This window comes from Bufo bufo, chromosome 8 (assembly GCF_905171765.1).
Source record: "Bufo bufo chromosome 8, aBufBuf1.1, whole genome shotgun sequence".
NCBI classification, from domain to species: Eukaryota; Metazoa; Chordata; class Amphibia; order Anura; family Bufonidae; genus Bufo; species Bufo bufo.
Window position 1 is genome coordinate 227349534 of NC_053396.1, and position 22450 is coordinate 227371983.

General features: G+C 47.8%; 1 protein-coding gene across 1 annotated transcript in view; it reads right to left on the minus strand.

The window, feature by feature from the left end:
* LOC120978215 overlaps positions 1-17545 on the minus strand; it is a 28920-nt gene extending 11375 nt beyond the window's left edge. Inside the window, exons 1-4 of the mRNA XM_040406439.1 lie at positions 17536-17545; positions 13601-13709; positions 10914-11168; positions 8765-8959 (exon numbers count right to left, since the gene is read on the minus strand). Coding sequence (XP_040262373.1) covers positions 8765-8959; positions 10914-11168; positions 13601-13709; positions 17536-17545 — 569 coding nt within the window. The remainder of the gene's footprint in view (positions 1-8764; positions 8960-10913; positions 11169-13600; positions 13710-17535) is intronic.
* Between the last annotated feature and the right edge of the window lie 4905 nt (positions 17546-22450).

Genomic DNA, 22450 nt, shown 5'->3' on the forward strand with positions numbered 1-22450 from the left:
ACATCACTGATATAATGACATGTGATCAGACATGAGATCACACACCTTATACTACAGGAACATCTATTACTGCTGACAACCTGCCTGTATATCCTGTCTGAGAGGTAGTCACAGCCCTGCCCCCTGCTGATGACATCACTGATATAATGACATGTGATCAGACATGAGATCCACACACCTTATACTACAGGAACATCTATTACTGCTGACAACCTGCCTGTATATCCTGTCTGAGAGGTTGTCACAGCCCCGCCCCCTGCTGATGACATCACTGATATACTGACATGTGATCAGACATGAGATCACACACCTTATACTACAGGAACGTCTATTACTGCTGACAACCTGCCTGTATATCCTGTCTGAGGGGTAGTCACAGCCCCGCCCCCTGCTGATGACATCACTGATATAATGACATGTGATCAGACATGAGATCACACACCTTATACTACAGGAACATCTATTACTGCTGACAACCTGCCTGTATATCCTGTCTGAGAAGTAGTCACAGCCCCGCCCCCTGCTGATGACATCACTGATATAATGACATGTGATCAGACATGAGATCACACACCTTATACTACAGGAACATCTATTACTGCTGACAACCTGCCTGTATATCCTGTCTGAGAGGTAGTCACAGCCCCGCCCCCTGCTGATGACATCACTGATATAATGACATGTGATCAGACATGAGATCACACACCTTATACTACAGGAACATCTATTACTGCTGACAACCTGCCTGTATATCCTGTCTGAGAAGTAGTCACAGCCCCGCCCCCTGCTGATGACATCACTGATATAATGACATGTGATCAGACATGAGATCACACACCTTATACTACAGGAACATCTATTACTGCTGACAACCTGCCTGTATATCCTGTCTGAGAGGTAGTCACAGCCCCGCCCCCTGCTGATGACATCACTGATATAATGACATGTGATCAGACATGAGATCACACACCTTATACTACAGGAACATCTATTACTGCTGACAACCTGCCTGTACATCCTGTCTGAGGTAGTCACAGCCCCGCCCCCTGCTGATGACATCACTGATATAATGACATGTGATCAGACATGAGATCACACACCTTATACTACAGGAACATCTATTACTGCTGACAACCTGCCTGTATATCCTGTCTGAGAGGTAGTAACAGCCCCGCCCCCTGCTGATGACATCACTTATATAATGACATGTGATCAGACATGAGATCCACACCTTATACTACAGGAACATCTATTACTGCTGACAACCTGCCTGTATATCCTGTCTGAGAGGTAGTCACAGCCCCGCCCCCTGCTGATGACATCACTGATATAATGACATGTGATCAGACATGAGATCCACCTCTTATACTACAGGAACATCTATTACTGCTGACAACCTGCCTGTGTATCCTGTCTGAGAGGTAGTCACAGCCCCGCCCCCTGCTGATGACATCACTGATATAATGACATGTGATCAGACATGAGATCACACACCTTATACTACAGGAGCATCTATTACTGCTGACAACCTGCCTGTATATCCTGTCTGAAAGGTAGTCACAGCTCCGCCCCCTGCTGATGACATCACTGATATAATGACATGTGATCAGACATGAGATCACACACCTTATACTACAGTAACATCTATTACTGCTGACAACCTGCCTGTATATCCTGTCTGAGAGGTAGTCACAGCCCCGCCCCCTGCTGATGACATCACTGATATAATGACATGTGATCAGACATGAGATCACACACCTTATACTACAGGAACATCTATTACTGCTGACAACCTGCCTGTATATCCAGTCTGAGAGGTAGTCACAGCCCCGCCCCCTGCTGATGACATCACTGATATAATGACATGTGATCAGACATGAGATCCACACCTTATACTACAGGAACATCTATTACTGCTGACAACCTGCCTGTATATCCTGTCTGAGAGGTAGTCACAGCCCCGCCCCCTGCTGATGACATCACTGATATACTGACATGTGATCAGACATGAGATCACACACCTTATACTACAGTAACATCTATTACTGCTGACAACCTGCCTGTATATCCTGTCTGAGAGGTTGTCACAGCCCCGCCCCCTGCTGATGACATCACTGATATACTGACATGTGATCAGACATGAGATCACACACCTTATACTACAGGAACATCTATTACTGCTGACAACCTGCCTGTATATCCTGTCTGAGAGGTAGTCACAGCCCCGCCCCCTGCTGATGACATCATTGATATAATGACATGTGATCAGACATGAGATCACACACCTTATACTACAGGAACATCTATTACTGCTGACAACCTGCCTGTATATCCTGTCTGAGAGGTAGTCACAGCCCCGCCCCCTGCTGATGACATCACTGATATAATGACATGTGATCAGACATGAGATCCACACCTGATACTACAGGAACATCTATTACTGCTGACAACCTGCCTGTATATCCTGTCTGAGAGGTAGTCACAGCCCCGCCCCCTGCTGATGACATCACTGATATAATGACATGTGATCAGACATGAGATCACACACCTTATACTACAGGAACATCTATTACTGCTGACAACCTGCCTGTATATCCTGTCTGAAAGGTAGTCACAGCTCCGCCCCCTGCTGATGACATCACTGATATAATGACATGTGATCAGACATGAGATCCACTCACCTTATACTACAGGAACATCTATTACTGCTGACAACCTGCCTGTATATCCTGTCTGAGAGGTTGTCACAGCCCCGCCCCCTGCTGATGACATCACTGATATAATGACATTGTGATCAGACATGAGATCACACACCTTATACTACAGGAACATCTATTACTGCTGACAACCTGCCTGTATATCCTGTCTGAGAGGTAGTCACAGCCCCGCCCCCTGCTGATGACATCACTGATATAATGACATGTGATCAGACATGAGATCACTCACCTTATACTACAGGAACATCTATTACTGCTGACAACCTGCCTGTATATCCTGTCTGAGGGGTAGTCACAGCCCCGCCCCCTGCTGATGACATCACTGATATAATGACATGTGATCAGACATGAGATCACACACCTTATACTACAGGAACATCTATTACTGCTGACAACCTGCCTGTATATCCTGTCTGAGAGGTTGTCACAGCCCCGCCCCCTGCTGATGACATGACTGATATAATGATATGTGATCAGACATGAGATCACACACCTTATACTACAGGAACATCTATTACTGCTGACAACCTGCCTGTATATCCTGTCTGAGAGGTTGTCACAGCCCCGCCCCCTGCTGATGACATCACTGATATAATGACATGTGATCAGACATGAGATCACACACCTTATACTACAGGAACATCTATTACTGCTGACAACCTGCCTGTATATCATGTCTGAGAGGTTGTCACAGCCCCGCCCCCTGCTGATGACATCACTGATATAATGACATGTGATCAGACATGAGATCACACACCTTATACTACAGGAACATCTATTACTGCTGACAACCTGCCTGTATATCATGTCTGAGAGGTTGTCACAGCCCTGCCCCCTGCTGATGACATCACTGATATAATGACATGTTATCAGACATGAGATCACACACCTTATACTACAGGAACATCTATTACTGCTGACAACCTGCCTGTATATCCTGTCTGAGAGGTAGTCACAGCCCCGCCCCCTGCTGATGACATCACTGATATAATGACATGTGATCAGACATGAGATCCACCTCTTATACTACAGGAACATCTATTACTGCTGACAACCTGCCTGTATATCCTGTCTGAGAGGTAGTCACAGCCCCGCCCCCTGCTGATGACATCACTGATATAATGACATGTGATCAGACATGAGATCACACACCTTATACTACAGGAACATCTATTACTGCTGACAACCTGCCTGTATATCCTGTCTGAGAGGTAGTCACAGCCCCGCCCCCAGCTGATGACATCACTGATATAATGACATGTGATCAGACATGAGATCCACACACCTTATACTACAGGAACATCTATTACTGCTGACAACCTGCCTGTATATTCTGTCTGAGAGGTTGTCACAGCCCCGCCCCCTGCTGATGACATCACTGATATAATGACATGTGATCAGACATGAGATCACACACCTTATACTACAGGAACATCTATTACTGCTGACAACCTGCCTGTATATCCTGTCTGAGGGGTAGTCACAGCCCCGCCCCCTGCTGATGACATCACTGATATAATGACATGTGATCAGACATGAGATCACACACCTTATACTACAGGAACATCTATTACTGCTGACAACCTGCCTGTATATCCTGTCTGAGAGGTAGTCACAGCCCCGCCCCCTGCTGATGACATCACTGATATAATGACATGTGATCAGACATGAGATCACACACCTTATACTACAGGAACATCTATTACTGCTGACAACCTGCCTGTATATCCTGTCTGAGAGGTAGTCACAGCCCCCCCCTGCTGATGACATCACTGATATACTGACATGTGATCAGACATGAGATCACACCCCTTATACTACAGGAACATCTATTACTGCTGACATCCTGCCTGTATATCCTGTCTGAGAGGTTGTCACAGCCCCGCCCCCTGCTGATGACATCACTGATATAATGACATGTGATCAGACATGAGATCACACACCTTATACTACAGGAACATCTATTACTGCTGACAACCTGCCTGTATATCATGTCTGAGAGGTTGTCACAGCCCCGCCCCCTGCTGATGACATCACTGATATACTGACATGTGATCAGACATGAGATCACACACCTTATACTACAGGAACATCTATTACTGCTGACAACCTGCCTGTATATCATGTCTGAGAGGTAGTCACAGCCCCGCCCCCTGCTGATGACATCACTGATATACTGACATGTGATCAGACATGAGATCCTCACACCTTATACTACAGGAACATCTATTACTGCTGACAACCTGCCTGTATATCCTGTCTGAGAGGTAGTCACAGCCCCGCCCCCTGCTGATGACATCACTGATATAATGACATGTGATCAGACATGAGATCACACACCTTATACTACAGGAACATCTATTACTGCTGACAACCTGCCTGTATATCCTGTCTGAGAGGTAGTCACAGCCCCGCCCCCTGCTGATGACATCACTGATATAATGACATGTGATCAGACATGAGATCACACACCTTATACTACAGGAACATCTATTACTGCTGACAACCTGCCTGTATATCCTGTCTGAGAGGTAGTCACAGCCCTGCCCCCTGCTGATGACATCACTGATATAATGACATGTGATCAGACATGAGATCCACACACCTTATACTACAGGAACATCTATTACTGCTGACAACCTGCCTGTATATCCTGTCTGAGAGGTTGTCACAGCCCCGCCCCCTGCTGATGACATCACTGATATACTGACATGTGATCAGACATGAGATCACACACCTTATACTACAGGAACGTCTATTACTGCTGACAACCTGCCTGTATATCCTGTCTGAGGGGTAGTCACAGCCCCGCCCCCTGCTGATGACATCACTGATATAATGACATGTGATCAGACATGAGATCACACACCTTATACTACAGGAACATCTATTACTGCTGACAACCTGCCTGTATATCCTGTCTGAGAAGTAGTCACAGCCCCGCCCCCTGCTGATGACATCACTGATATAATGACATGTGATCAGACATGAGATCACACACCTTATACTACAGGAACATCTATTACTGCTGACAACCTGCCTGTATATCCTGTCTGAGAGGTAGTCACAGCCCCGCCCCCTGCTGATGACATCACTGATATAATGACATGTGATCAGACATGAGATCACACACCTTATACTACAGGAACATCTATTACTGCTGACAACCTGCCTGTATATCCTGTCTGAGAAGTAGTCACAGCCCCGCCCCCTGCTGATGACATCACTGATATAATGACATGTGATCAGACATGAGATCACACACCTTATACTACAGGAACATCTATTACTGCTGACAACCTGCCTGTATATCCTGTCTGAGAGGTAGTCACAGCCCCGCCCCCTGCTGATGACATCACTGATATAATGACATGTGATCAGACATGAGATCACACACCTTATACTACAGGAACATCTATTACTGCTGACAACCTGCCTGTACATCCTGTCTGAGGTAGTCACAGCCCCGCCCCCTGCTGATGACATCACTGATATAATGACATGTGATCAGACATGAGATCACACACCTTATACTACAGGAACATCTATTACTGCTGACAACCTGCCTGTATATCCTGTCTGAGAGGTAGTAACAGCCCCGCCCCCTGCTGATGACATCACTTATATAATGACATGTGATCAGACATGAGATCCACACCTTATACTACAGGAACATCTATTACTGCTGACAACCTGCCTGTATATCCTGTCTGAGAGGTAGTCACAGCCCCGCCCCCTGCTGATGACATCACTGATATAATGACATGTGATCAGACATGAGATCCACCTCTTATACTACAGGAACATCTATTACTGCTGACAACCTGCCTGTGTATCCTGTCTGAGAGGTAGTCACAGCCCCGCCCCCTGCTGATGACATCACTGATATAATGACATGTGATCAGACATGAGATCACACACCTTATACTACAGGAGCATCTATTACTGCTGACAACCTGCCTGTATATCCTGTCTGAGAGGTTGTCACAGCCCCGCCCCCTGCTGATGACATCACTGATATAATGACATGTGATCAGACATGAGATCACACACCTTATACTACAGGAACATCTATTACTGCTGACAACCTGCCTGTATATCCTGTCTGAGAGGTTGTCACAGCCCCGCCCCCTGCTGATGACATCACTGATATAATGACATGTGATCAGACATGAGATCACACACCTTATACTACAGGAACATCTATTACTGCTGACAACCTGCCTGTATATCCTGTCTGAGAGGTAGTCACAGCCCCGCCCCTGCTGATGACATCACTGATATAATGACATGTGATCAGACATGAGATCACACACCTTATACTACAGGAACATCTATTACTGCTGACAACCTGCCTGTATATCCTGTCTGAGAGGTTGTCACAGCCCCGCCCCCTGCTGATGACATCACTGATATAATGACATGTGATCAGACATGAGATCACACACCTTATACTACAGGAACATCTATTACTGCTGACAACCTGCCTGTATATCCTGTCTGAGAGGTAGTCACAGCCCCGCCCCCTGCTGATGACATCACTGATATACTGACATGTGATCAGACATGAGATCACATACCTTATACTACAGGAACATCTATTACTGCTGACAACCTGCCTGTGTATCCTGTCTGAGAGGTTGTCACAGCCCCGCCCCCTGCTGATGACATCACTGATATACTGACATGTGATCAGACATGAGATCACACACCTTATACTACAGGAACATCTATTACTGCTGACAACCTGCCTGTATATCCTGTCTGAGAGGTAGTCACAGCCCCGCCCCCTGCTGATGACATCACTGATATAATGACATGTGATCAGACATGAGATCACACACCTTATACTACAGGAACATCTATTACTGCTGACAACCTGCCTGTATATCCTGTCTGAGAGGTTGTCACAGCCCCGCCCCCTGCTGATGACATCACTGATATAATGACATGTGATCAGACATGAGATCACACACCTTATACTACAGGAACATCTATTACTGCTGACAACCTGCCTGTATATCCTGTCTGAGAGGTTGTCACAGCCCCGCCTCCTGCTGATGACATCACTGATATAATGACATGTGATCAGACATGAGATCACACACCTTATACTACAGGAACATCTATTACTGCTGACAACCTGCCTGTATATCCTGTCTGAGAGGTAGTCACAGCCCCGCCCCCTGCTGATGACATCACTGATATAATGACATGTGATCAGACATGAGATCACACCCCTTATACTACAGGAACATCTATTACTGCTGACAACCTGCCTGTATATCCTGTATGAGAGGTTGTCACAGTCCCGCCCCCTGCTGATGACATCACTGATATAATGACATGTGATCAGACATGAGATCACACACCTTATACTACAGGAACATCTATTACTGCTGACAACCTGCCTGTATATCCTGTCTGAGAGGTAGTCACAGCCCCGCCCCCTGCTGATGACATCACTGATATAATGACATGTGATCAGACATGAGATCACACACCTTATACTACAGGAACATCTATTACTGCTGACAACCTGCCTGTATATCCTGTCTGAGAGGTAGTCACAGCCCCGCCCCCTGCTGATGACATCACTGATATAATGACATGAGATCAGACATGAGATCACACACCTTATACTACAGGAACATCTATTACTGCTGACAACCTGCCTGTATATCCTGTCTGAGAGGTAGTCACAGCCCCGCCCCCTGCTGATGACATCACTGATATAATGACATGTGATCAGACATGAGATCACACACCTTATACTACAGGAACATCTATTACTGCTGACAACCTGCCTGTATATCCTGTCTGAGAGGTAGTCACAGCCCCGCCCCCTGCTGATGACATCACTGATATAATGACATGTGATCAGACATGAGATCCACACACCTTATACTACAGGAACATCTATTACTGCTGACAACCTGCCTGTATATCCTGTCTGAGAGGTAGTCACAGCCCCGCCCCCAGCTGATGACATCACTGATATAATGACATGTGATCAGTGACGATATTTGGGGATTCCTCTCACTTACTTTGGCTCTTTCACCTTCTTGCTCTTTGGTTTTGTCTTGCAGAAGTGGATGAGCTGCGCTGTGACGGCGACAACAAAGGCCAGCGCCACGGCAGGGAACACGGCGATGACAATCATGTCCAGGGTGCTCCACAGATGGTCGCACTTTTCACCCAAGTACCAGTAATTTCCATTTGGGCCTTTGTAGAACGGGCAGCTGGAGGGCGACATGGCAGGTTATGAGCCCTTTACTACACATGACAGTCCAATATAAATGGTCAGCAAGCAGAGATCTTGAAACTTGGGCTACTTTCACATTAGCGCTTTTTGCCGGATCTGGCAGGGTTTAGTTCCGTTACAATAATACAACCGCGTGCATCCGACGACATGTACGGATCTGGTTGTATTATGTCTTCTATAGCCATGACGGATCCGTTTTCTATTGTGTCAGAGAAAACGGATCCGTCCCCGTTGACTTACGTTGTGTGTCAGGACGGATCCGCATCACATCGTGGATAGAAAACCGCTGCTTGCGGGATTATTCCGTCCGCGATGGGGACGCAACCAAACAGAATGCATTTTGGAGCACTCCGTTTCGTTCAGTTTTGTCCCCATTGACAATGAATGCGGAAAAACCAAAAGCGTTTTCTTCCTATGACGTTAATTGAAATTGAAAACGCTAATCTGAAAGTCGCCTTAAAGTAAATTAGAAAGCTCGGGGACGCTGTGTGATGGCATCTGAAATTCACAGCTGTTATTGTTTGTTTTATGGCTAAAATGAGAGAAATTCGTTTTTTTATATCATATATCTATTGCACATATTTTGGCAGTTCTCAGGATGCAGGCTGCAGTGTAAAGAATGGAGGTTCTGGTTGCCATGGTGAAGTGCTGTGTGTATGTTTACATGTAAACACAATGTATCTTATCTGCCATTCACATGATACACAGGGAGATAACAGCAGGTGCACAGGAATATAAAACCAGAGACATCCAGAATAAAAACCCTCCATTCTTTATACTGCTGCCTGCATTACTGGAAAACAATGAGAAAGAAGGTTTAAAGACAATGTGGCCTCTTTTCTTATTTAATGAATAAAATAAGTTATATATTTATATATGTTTAGGACATCTTTACTGGAAGTGGGACCCCTGCTCGTGTCACCCCCTGAAAGACCCCGCCTCATCCATGGGGAGAAAACCAGTAACTGGTCACTCTACCAGTGATCGCTGGGGTTCGCCACTGGGGAAGAAAATTCATTCAACCTGCTGTGATCAGATCATGTGGGGAAGCGGATGGGGGGTGCTCAGAGTGGGCTGCCCATTTAACCCTTAAGGACCAGGCCAATTTTTTAATTTTATTTATTTTCTTAATTGATATCTTTATTGTGTTTTTTAAAATGTTTTCATTCACAGCCGCACAAGAGCTTATCTTCTCTGGGACAAGTTTTATTTTTTTAAAGGTGCCAATTCATTGACCATGTCTTGTATTGAGAAATGGGAAAAAAAATTCTTTGTGGGGTTAAATAAAAAATAATTTTTTTTCTACAGCATTTATGTGAGGAAAAAAACGGCACGGCGCCCTCTTTCGGTGGGTCAGTGCGATTACGGCGATTCGTTTTTTTTTCTTTAAAATAAGAAAACCTTTGAAAAACAATCTTCTTAGCCTCACCGTAGTCTGACCTCCATCTTGAGTAAGGCTTGTAATTTTTTGGGTACAATTTTTGGGTGCGTACAACTTTTTGATCGTTTTTAATTCAGTTTATTTATTTATTTTAGAATGTGACTAAAAATGGCAAATTGCTTATTTTTAGATTATTTTATTTTTCATTAAATTGTAAAATGGATTAGAATTTTTAATATTTTAGTTTTTTTTATATTTATAAAATTTATTTAAAAAAAAGTTGTTTTTTTACTTTAATCCCCTTAGAGGACTTGAACATGTGATTGCGGATACCATAGGCTGCAGTAGTATATTAGCTCAGTATATGGGATGTTTAACTGGCTCTCTATTAAGCCCCCTTTCTCTGTTGACCATGGCATCTGAGGGGTTAAATGACCAGGATTGTAGTCACCTCCGATCGCCCGCCAGGCACGGAGCGGGATCAGCTGGTGAGCATGCTCCATACATTCCCAGCGCACAGTAATATTACGGATGTATTTGTGAGCGTCACCTGCAGAACGGCCGGCCGCTTTTACAGCTACAGTCAATGTCTCTGGGGCAGAAGTCGCCTTTGTCTCCAGCGCAGCGGCCAAAATCCTCCACGCCCTCACAGCTGGCTGCAATGGGAGAAGAGACGTCGTCAGTGTCAGGGATCGGCAGGCGTCGCCTCCTCCATAGTGCGCCATTCCGGCCACTTCCTGATAAGTCCAGGAACGTCGGAGGCTTCTGATAGCGCTCGGGTTCATGGTCAAAGAATAAAAGGTTGCTTTAAAAAAGAGGGACAAGAATGCACACAGACGTGTTACACGCCTCATGGGGGAACCTGATCCAGGTGGTAAAGAGTCCGGCGCTCACGTAATCTCGCAATACTGTATCCATTATTGTCAGATCAGGATCAAACTGTGACGCGTTTCGGCTCAAACAAGAGCCTTTTTCAGCATGTTTACAATAAATTGATACATTATTGCGAGATTAAGTGAGCGCCGCCCTTCCGTAGACCCCAGCACCGCATAAAATGTAAACCGGAGAGCCGACTATTTCCAAAATGTATCGAAACCTGAATTTCTCCATTAGACGACTCACTTCCAGAAGCTGCATTAAGATCTCTGCTTACTGTCACTTAGTGGGACCAGGCTTGCTGACATCCAGGGACTGAGAACCCTTAGAGCTCATGCAAATGACCGCAAACGTTTTGCGGTCTGCAAATCATGGATCCGCAAAACACAGATCCGGGCCGAACGAATGCTGCCCTTTTTTTTTTGTTCACACTCCTCTAGAAATGTCCTATACTTGTCCGCAAAGTGGAGAAGAATAGGACGGGTGCTATCTTTTTTGCAAGGCCGCGGAACGGACTTACGGATGAGGATAGTACAGAAATGAATGGCTCCGCCTCTGATCCGCAGAAAAAATGCGAAGCGGATTTGGACAGAAACCACAGTAGTGTTCATGAGCCCTTACAGATTTAATACTTCTCACAGACAAACGTTTTGTTACAATGTGTCAGAGCAGGTAAAGCTGAAACTGTGGATCTGGGATAGAAATGTAAGGAAACAAGATTTCTTAACAAACACCATCCGCCGGGATCAAGGGAATTTCTGTTTATTTTAACCCTTTTACTGACTGTGGAAAACTCTTTATATTCAGGGCGAGTCTGGAGTCGGCTCACCCAGAATTGTCTACATTGGATACAAATGTAACAAAATCTCAGCTCTCAGACTCCTGGGTGTAATCAAGAATTCTTCAATTCACCGACAGTAAGCAAAGATCTTGAAAACAATAAGAAAATGATGCACAATGCCTATTAAAAAGTTATAAATCTTTCCATTTCACATTGCTGAGGCTTCGTGCACAGAAAACCCTGATAACCAGGGCGTGAATCATTGCCTGATCGAAGGTCCAGCGTCTGCCACATGACCAGGGCGAAGAGAGCGGTCGACAGCTCGTATTTCTGGAGGCCACCTATGCCTGTCTCTACAGATGGAGGTTTATGGGAACATCCATCAGCAGTGGGCCCCCCCCCATACAGTCACCCCCCCATACAGTAACCCCCCCATACAGTCACCCCCCCATACAGTCACCCCCCCCCATACAGTCATCCCCCCATACAGTCACCCCCCCATACAGTTACATCCCCATACAGTCACCCCCCCATACAGTCACCCCCCCATACAGTCACCCCCCCATACAGTCATCCCCCCATACAGTCACCCCCCCATACAGTTACATCCCCATACAGTAACCCCCCCATACAGTCACCCCCCCATACAGTCACCCCCCCATACAGTTACATCCCCATACAGTCACCCCCCCATACAGTTACATCCCCATACAGTAACCCCCCCATACAGTCACCCCCCCCATACAGTAACCCCCCCATACAGTCACCCCCCCCATACAGTCACCCCCCCATACAGTTACATCCCCATACAGTCACCCCCCCCCATACAGTCACCCCCCCATACAGTTACATCCCCATACAGTTACATCCCCATACAGTAACCCCCCCATACAGTAACCCCCCCCATACAGTCACCCCCCCATACAGTCATCCCCCCATACAGTCACCCCCCCATACAGTTACATCCCCATACAGTCACCCCCCCATACAGTCATCCCCCCATACAGTCACCCCCCCCATACAGTTACATCCCCATACAGTCACCCCCCCATACAGTCACCCCCATACAGTCACCCCCCCATACAGTTACATCCCCATACAGTTACATCCCCATACAGTCACCCCCCCATACAGTCACCCCCCCATACAGTCACCCCCATACAGTCACCCCCAAACAGTCACCCCCATACAGTCCCCCCCCCCCATACAGTCACCCCCATACAGTCACCCCCCCATACAGTAACCCCCCCATACAGTCACCCCCCCATACAGTCACCCCCCCATACAGTCACCCCCATACAGTCACCCCCAAACAGTCACCCCCATACAGTCACCCCCCATACAGTCACCCCCCCCATACAGTCACCCCCCCCCATACAGTCACCCCCATACAGTCACCCCCCCATACAGTCACCCCCCAAACAGTCACCCCCATACAGTCCCCCCCCCCCATACAGTCACCCCCCATACAGTCATCTCCCCATACAGTCACCCCCCCCCCATACAGTCACTCCGACCATCCCCACACCACTGTATATTAACGGGCTACAAATCCAAATTATAGCAATAAAGACTCTTACGTTCTCCAACCACCACCGACACCAAGAAAAATATGAGGGCAGAAGCCGGACTGAGACTCCAAGAAGTCATCATGGAAGACAAACTGCAGAAAATATGAGACGACGACTTCTGAGGAAGAATTTATGTTTAGTGCAAATTACTGATTAACTGCAGCCGATAACATCAGTAAGAACAATCTCTGCAATTGTGGAAGCGAACTGCTTATTCAGCTCTGATTCCCATTTACAGTTCAGGTGTAATTATAATAATCTACAAACAATACTGAGTCACAGTGTACAAACCTCACATATCCTGTATTATACTCCAGAGCTGCACTCACTATTCTGCTGGTGCATTCACTGTGTACAGACATTACTTATCCTGTACTGATCCCGAGTTACATCCTGTATTGTACTCCAGAGCTGCACTCACTATTCTGCTGGTGCAGTCACTGTGTACATACATTACTTATCCTGTACTGATCCCGAAGTACATCCTGTATTATACGCCAGAGCTGCACTCACTATTCTGCTGGTGCAGTCACTGTGTACAGACATTACTTATCCTGTACTGATCCTGAGTTACATCCTGTATTATGCTGCAGAGCTGCACTCACTATTCTGCTGGTGCAGTCACTGTGTACATACATTACTTATCCTGTACTGATCCCGAGTTACATCCTGTATTATACTCCAGAGCTGCACTCACTATTCTGCTGGTGCAGTCACTGTGTACACACATTACTTATCCTGTACTGATCCTGAGTTACATCCTGTATTATACTGCAGAGCTGCACTCACTATTCTGCTGGTGCAGTCACTGTGTACATACATTATTTATCCTGTACTGATTCTGAGTTACATCCTGTATTATTCTCCAGAGCTGCACTCACTATTCTGCTGGTGCAGTCACTGTGTACAGACATTACTTATCCTGTACTGATCCTGAGTTACATCCTGTATTATACTGCAGAGCTGCACTCACTATTCTGCTGGTGCAGTCACTGTGTACATACATTACTTATCCTGTACTGATCCTGAGTTACATCCTGTATTATACTCCAGAGCTGCACTCACTATTCTGCTGGTGCCGTCACTGTGTACATACATTACTTATCCTGTACTGATCCCGAGTTACATTCTGTATTATACTCCAGAGCTGCACTCACTATTCTGCTGGTGCAGTCACTGTGTACAGACATTACTTATCCTGTACTGATCATGAGTTACATCCTGTATTATACTCCAGAGCTGCACTCACTATTCTGCTGGTGCAGTCACTGTGTACACACATTACTTATCCTGTACTGATCCCGAGTTACATTCTGTATTATACTCCAGAGCTGCACTCACTATTCTGCTGGTGCAGTCACTGTGTACAGATATTACTTATCCTGTACTGATCCCGAGTTACATCCTGTATTATACTCCAGAGCTGCACTCACTATTCTGCTGGTGCAGTCACTGTGTACAGACATTACTTATCCTGTACTGATCATGAGTTACATCCTGTATTATACTCCAGAGCTGCACTCACTATTCTGCTGGTGCAGTCACTGTGTACATACATTACTTATCCTGTACTGATCCTGAGTTACATCCTGTATTATACTCCAGAGCTGCACTCACTATTCTGCTGGTGCAGTCACTGTGTACACACATTACTTATCCTGTACTGATCCCGAGTTACATTCTGTATTATACTCCAGAGCTGCACTCACTATTCTGCTGGTGCAGTGACTGTGTACAGACATTACTTATCCTGTACTGATCCCGAGTTACATCCTGTATTATACTCCAGAGCTGCACTCACTATTCTGCTGGTGCAGTCACTGTGTGCATACATTACTTATCCTGTACTGATCATGAGTTACATCCTGTATTATACTCCAGAGCTGCACTCACTATTCTGCTGGTGCAGTCACTGTGTACACACATTACTTATCCTGTACTGATCCCGAGTTACATTCTGTATTATACTCCAGAGCTGCACTCACTATTCTGCTGGTGCAGTCACTGTGTACAGATATTACTTATCCTGTACTGATCCCGAGTTACATCCTGTATTATACTCCAGAGCTGCACTCACTATTCTGCTGGTGCAGTCACTGTGTACAGACATTACTTATCCTGTACTGATCATGAGTTACATCCTGTATTATACTCCAGAGCTGCACTCACTATTCTGCTGGTGCAGTCACTGTGTACATACATTACTTATCCTGTACTGATCCTGAGTTACATCCTGTATTATACTCCAGAGCTGCACTCACTATTCTGCTGGTGCAGTCACTGTGTACACACATTACTTATCCTGTACTGATCCCGAGTTACATTCTGTATTATACTCCAGAGCTGCACTCACTATTCTGCTGGTGCAGTGACTGTGTACAGACATTACTTATCCTGTACTGATCCCGAGTTACATCCTGTATTATACTCCAGAGCTGCACTCACTATTCTGCTGGTGCAGTCACTGTGTGCATACATTACTTATCCTGTACTGATCATGAGTTACATCCTGTATTATACTCCAGAGCTGCACTCACTATTCTGCTGGTGCAGTCACTGTGTACATACATTACTTATCCTGTACTGATCCTGAGTTACATCCTGTATTATACTCCAGAGCTGCACTCACTATTCTGCTGGTGGAATCACTGTATACATACATTACTTATCCTGTACTGATCCTGAGTTACATCCTGTATTATACTCCAGAGCTGCACTCACTATTCTGCTGATGCAGAATAGTGTACTGATCCTGAGTTACATCCTGTATTGATCCTGAGTTACATCCTGTATTATACTCCAGAGCTGCACTCACTATTCTGCTGGTGGAGTCACTGTGTACATACATTACTTATCCTGTACTGATCCTGAGTTACATCCTGTATTATACTCCAGAGCTGCACTCACTATTCTGCTGGTGCAGTCACTGTGTACATACATTACTTATCCTGTACTGATCCTGAGTTACATCCTGTATTATACTCCAGAGCTGCACTCACTGTTCTGCTGGTGCAGTCACTGTGTGCATACATTACTTATCCTGTACTGATCCTGAGTTACATCCTGTATTATATCCAGAGCTGCACTCACTATTCTGCTGGTGCAGTCACTGTGTACATACATTACTTATCCTGTACTTATCCTGAGTTTTACAGCAAGACACGGAGGCTTCGTATTGCTTTCTCCTTCTTTACTGAACCACCAATAGCAGCAAAGAGAAAAAATTTACATACAAGGAACCATAGCAACCAAGGTCCCTCCCCACTGGCCGCTATAATAGGCCGCTCTTCCTCTGTAACTTCCTCTTTCTTTGCTGCTGCCACCAAGTTAAGTACATCTTCTTCTAGGCATGTGTCATTGATGTTTGATGTATATTGCGCTGTTTTCCCAGGGTGACTAACCCTGCTTGCTTGCAGCGCTCCCTTTCCTTTATGCGTTCTACCGATTTCTGGGACTGATAGTTTAGGTTCCCTGCGCTTATCACTGCGCTTGATTGCTTTCATTGCCGCTTCCCCGCGTCTCCCCCCTTTCATTTCCCTTCCCTCTTATCCAGGGAGAGTTCGCTACCACAACCCACTTATTTTGGACCCAGATGGTCCTACCTGTTGGTTAGTGCGGTTCCCGGTGTTCGGTGGGCGGGTCCTCCGCCCCTGCTGGCTGCCGCGCCGTCTCTGGCACTTCCTGATCAGTGGGGCCGCGAGATCTCGGCGGCCATCTTGCGGTTGGCGGCCGCGATTCGCGGGCTTCTGGGGGGGCGGAGCTTCAGCGTCTCCTGTCCCTTCCGGTCATTCGCTTCCTGCACACAGCACGGTCGGCGGCTCCTGCTCCCTCTGCCAGCTAGCGTCCAGCGCTTCTCCCATAGATCTTTGCCCTGCTCAGTGAGTTGCTTATTTATACGGTTTTGCACCTTAGCTAGGCCAGATTGCTGATATGTCGGTACCTACTTCCCCTCATGCTGCCAGTAGGCCCCCCTCCCCCCCTGAGGGATCCATCTCCACTCAGGTGGAGGCTCAGGCCCTGGCCCTGCAGCGCTCGGTATCGGATGCGATCATGGCAGCCATGGGCTCCATGTCATCCATACTTTCACAAACCATTACTCAGGCCCTGTCCGTCCCACCTCCCACTGTACCTTTGCAGGACCCCATTGCCACACCGCAGCCTACCTCCAATGACCCTCCTATTACAGAGGAGCTTGTGACTGGTGCGCATCTTGCCACCCCAGAGACCGTGCTTAGATCACGGAAAAGGGCCTCTTCCCGCCAGGCAGAACGGGCGCGGACATGGAAATGTGCGAGAGCGCAATCACCGGAATTGTCTGACTCCGACAGAGTTTCAGACGAGGAGGCATTTGCGGATATGGATTATGAGGCAGAGGAGGAGGTCACCCCCCCAGTTCAGGGCCCCTCAGCTGCCGCTGCGGCGACCTCCTCTGCCAAGGATGTGGTGTCCCCTGTTAACGCTACCCACTCTGTGGCGGTACTTGATGATTTAGGTGAACCTATGTTCGACCCTGAATCTTTACATCACCCGCGTTCAGCGGAATGGCTCCCCTCCCCTTATGTGGGGGCTTATTTGGAACATTGGGTGCGTCACTCGCTTTCCCGCGAATCACGCAACAAACTCAGAGCTGAGTGTCCCAGGCCATTGGTGCCCAATAAGGTCTGCGAGACCCCAATTGTGGATCCCAAGATGGCTCAATTTCTGGCCAAAACTGGCTGGAACTCCAAAAAAGGACTGGATTCAGCGCTCCGCAGCTGCCAGGACAAGATCTTAGATGTCCTTGGTCCACTGACCAAGATCTTGGAGATGGCTGAGTCAGCCAGGAATGAGGGATCCCTGATAGACCCCGAGGAATTACGGGGCTGGACCCAGAGGGCCATATGCCTTACCGGTAACGCCAATACAGCAGTGGTGATTGAGAGGCGCAAGTCTATTTTATTTAAAATAGACCCTAAGCTAGCTAATTTGGCACTCACTGAGGCGGGAAAGGAAGCCCAGGGCCTCCTTTTCGGCGAGTCCTTCATTAAGGACATGAGCCGTTTTGTGGGCACCTTTACTGCGCTTGACAAGGCCCAAAGTTCGATGCGCAGAGTATTTCAGGGACGGGTCTCTCATCGGGCCGGCAGTGGTAGGGGCCGCCTGTCCGGCCGTGCTAGTTTCCAGGCCCGAGGATCGAGTAGAGGTGCCGGTGGACAACGTCCATCTTTCCAAGAACAACGTAATCCGTCTCCCTTCTTCGCCTCCAGAGGAAATCAGTGGCGTTCTCGCTCCTTCCGGGGCAACCCCAACCATCGCAGACCCTTGGGTAAGTCTTCCCCAGCTTGGGGATTCTATGGTACCTTGTGTAGGGGGCAGACTCCGACTCTTTTTTCATGCTTGGAGTCTCATCACCTCAGACCCGTGGGTGCTGTCAACGGTCAGGGGATTTCACATAGAGCTCACGGGGTCTCCCTACCTTATTCCCTCCCCCCCGCCGGTCCCCCTGTCACACCCAGATTGCGCTCTGGTGGACGCGGAGCTGTGCTCCCTCAGACAAAAGCGGGCAATAGAACGAGCGTCCCCTGCGCGGGGGACTGTGATCAGCAATATATTTCTCGTTCAGAAGAAGGGCGGGCAGATGAGGCCAGTCATCAATCTTCGCGCGCTGAATGCGGTAGTTCGCTACCGGCATTTCAAGATGGAAGGGATCCACCTTCTGCGGGACTTACTAGTTCCTGGGGACTGGATGGTGAAGCTGGACCTGAAGGATGCTTACCTGACGGTCCCAGTGGCCACTCGCTCCAGGGATTTGCTCCAGTTCAGGTGGAATGGCGAGGTATGGAGGTTCACCTGTCTGCCATTCGGACTGTCCTCAGCTCCTTGGTGCTTCACCAAGTTGCTGCGTCCAGTCGTGTCATGGTTGAGGACTCGGGGCGTCCGCCTCATCATTTACCTGGACGACATCCTTCTGATGCACGAGTCCAGGGCGGGATTACTGGAACATCTCCAGTGGACATCGGATTTGCTTTCGAATCTCGGATTCCTCCTCAACATAGAGAAGTCTTGCCTCATCCCGGCTCAGAGGATGGAATTCTTAGGATTCACGGTGGATTCTCTCTCGGAGTCCCTCAGCCTGCCGACGGCAAAGTTGCGGGCAATCCGCAAAGAATTGAGACATGCACTCCTCATACCCCATTTCTCATTGCGCCATCTGGCCCGCATCATCGGACTCTTGGCATCGTCCATTCAGGCGGTGTTTCCAGCCCCGTTACATTACCGTGCGCTCCAGCGACTGAAGATCGCCCATCTTCGGACTGGTGCATCCTTTGCGGACGCGGTGGTGCTGGACTCGGAGGCCCGAGAGGAGTTGAGTTGGTGGATTGCCAACCTGGAGGCGTGGAACGGCAGAGCGATCTTCGGGCTCTTGCCGGAATTGACAATAGAATCCGATGCGAGCCTCCAGGGTTGGGGTGCCCATTGCAATGGCGTGTCCACAGGGGGCCCCTGGTCAGCGGAGGAGTCCCTTCTGCACATCAATGCGTTGGAACTCCTTGCGGGATCTTTTGCGGTGAAGAGTTTCTCCAACGGGATCGCCTGCGCGTGCATCAAGTTACGGATGGACAATATATCGGCAGTTCAGTATGTCAACCGTTTGGGGGGTACCCGCTCGGCAACTTTGGCTCGCTTGGCCAAAGACTTTTGGTCATTTTGCCTGTCCAGGGACATCATGGTGCAGGCGGAGTACTTACCGGGGCTGAACAACGTTCAGGCGGATTGGAATTCGCGCTACCTGTCGGATGGCAGCGATTGGCAGTTGGATCCTCGGATCTTCTCAGCAATTGCGGAATTGTGGGGTCCGATGTCTATCGATCTGTTCGCATCTCGTCTGAACAGACAGCTCACCCGGTTTTACAGCTGGCGTCCGGATCCGGAGGCGTTAGCAGTGGATGCGTTCCTGCAAGATTGGTCGGTATCCCGCCTGTACGCGTTTCCTCCATTCTCGATGATTCCGAGGACACTCTTGCAAGTGATTCATCAGCGGGCAGACCTGGTTCTGGTGATCCCTTTCTGGGGGACTCAGGTATGGTTCCCCTCGTTGCTGAGGATTCTAGTGGAGATTCCTGTTCTTCTCCCGACCCGGTCGGATCTCCTCCGCAACCCTCTGGGTCTACAACACCCTCTTCTACTAGACGGATCCCTGCGGCTGCTGGCATGCCGGATCTCCGGACACCTGGATCGTTCGAGGGAGTTTCGGCAGCAGCTCGACAGCTATTGGACAGTGCATGGGCTCCCGGCACCAGGAAGTCGTACCGGGCAGCCTGGAGAACTTGGGCTAACTGGTGCGTGGAGCGGGACTTGGATCCCGTTTCGGCACCTGTAGCACACCTACTAGAATTTCTAACCTCGCTATTTGAGGCGGGGAAGGCTTATCGGACCATTAACGTTTTCAGGTCCGCTATTTCTTCTACCCACGCGGGCTTCGAGGGCGTCGCGGCTGGCCAACATCCTTCGGTGTCCCGTCTCTTAAGGGGGGCTCGTTTGTCTCGTCCCCCGCGACCTCGTTTTTCTACTACCTGGGACGTCTCCCTGGTCCTTACCTTCTTGGCCTCTTGGCCCGGGAATTCTGACCTCACACTTAGGCAATTGTCAGCTAAATTGTTGACGTTATTTTGCCTTATATCATGCAAGAGGGTTTCGGATGTGAGGGCGCTTGATCATGATGCACGTTCCTTTACCCCGGAGGGGGTTACCTTTAACATCTCGCGTCGCACCAAGACTAGCATCCGTTTCGCTTCCTATCCCAGTTTTCCTGCTTCTCTGGGCTTATGTCCCATGGCGTGCCTGAAGGAATATGAGTCCAGGACTCTGGCGCATCGGTCTCCGGCCAGCTCTCAGTTGTTCATTTCTATTCGTCATCCTTTTGGACCGGTCTCTAGCCCTACGTTAGCACGCTGGCTTAAATGGGTCATGTCATTAGCGGGTGTTGACACTGCTGTCTTCACGGCCCATTCTGCGCGTGGAGCCTCTGCCACCGCCTTGGCGGTTTCGGGGGCCAGATTGGAGGATGTTATGCGTCTGGCTGATTGGTCCAATGTTACCACGTTCAGGGAGTTCTATTTCCGTCCTCCACCTAATTTGTTTTCTTCTATTATAGACGGGCTTTGAACTTGCAATACGAAGCCTCCGTGTCTTGCTGTAAAACTAAATGATTTTCCTATTTCATGACGTAAAGTCATAGTTTTATTAAAGACACGGAGGCGAGTATTGCCCACCCTATTCCCTCCCTTGGGGTTTTTCTCGCAGGTTTTTTGTCACAGGGGTCATGTATCATTGCCTCTATGTATTATTAACCATTTAAGTTATTTTGTTTTAGGTGTTTATTGTCCTATTGTTTATTGCATTGCCATTGTTCGCATGTTATTTAGCCATTTTGATTGTCTTCTGTCACTTGACACCTGTTGAGTCAGTTGCGTAGATGGCTTCCGGACATTCTGTCCTGACATGTTTGTTTCACCTAGGCCTATGGTCCGTTTTATTTTCCAGGATGAAGCTATTTCCATTATCAGATGCCGTGTTTTCGGTTGAGGTCTTCTACAGTTTAGCCAGGTTGGCTAGTTGATTGCGCTACATGGGCGTTGGACTTTCCGTTCCAGTTTAAAGTTCGGAGTTATCGTTGGGATGTTCGGGATGTCAGCATCAGTTTTCAAAGAAAGAGGAAGTTACAGAGGAAGAGCGGCCTATTATAGGGGCCAGTGGGGAGGGACCTTGGTTGCTATGGTTCCTTGTATGTAAATTTTTTCTCTTTGCTGCTATTGGTGGTTCAGTAAAGAAGGAGAAAGCAATACTCGCCTCCGTGTCTTTAATAAAACTATGACTTTA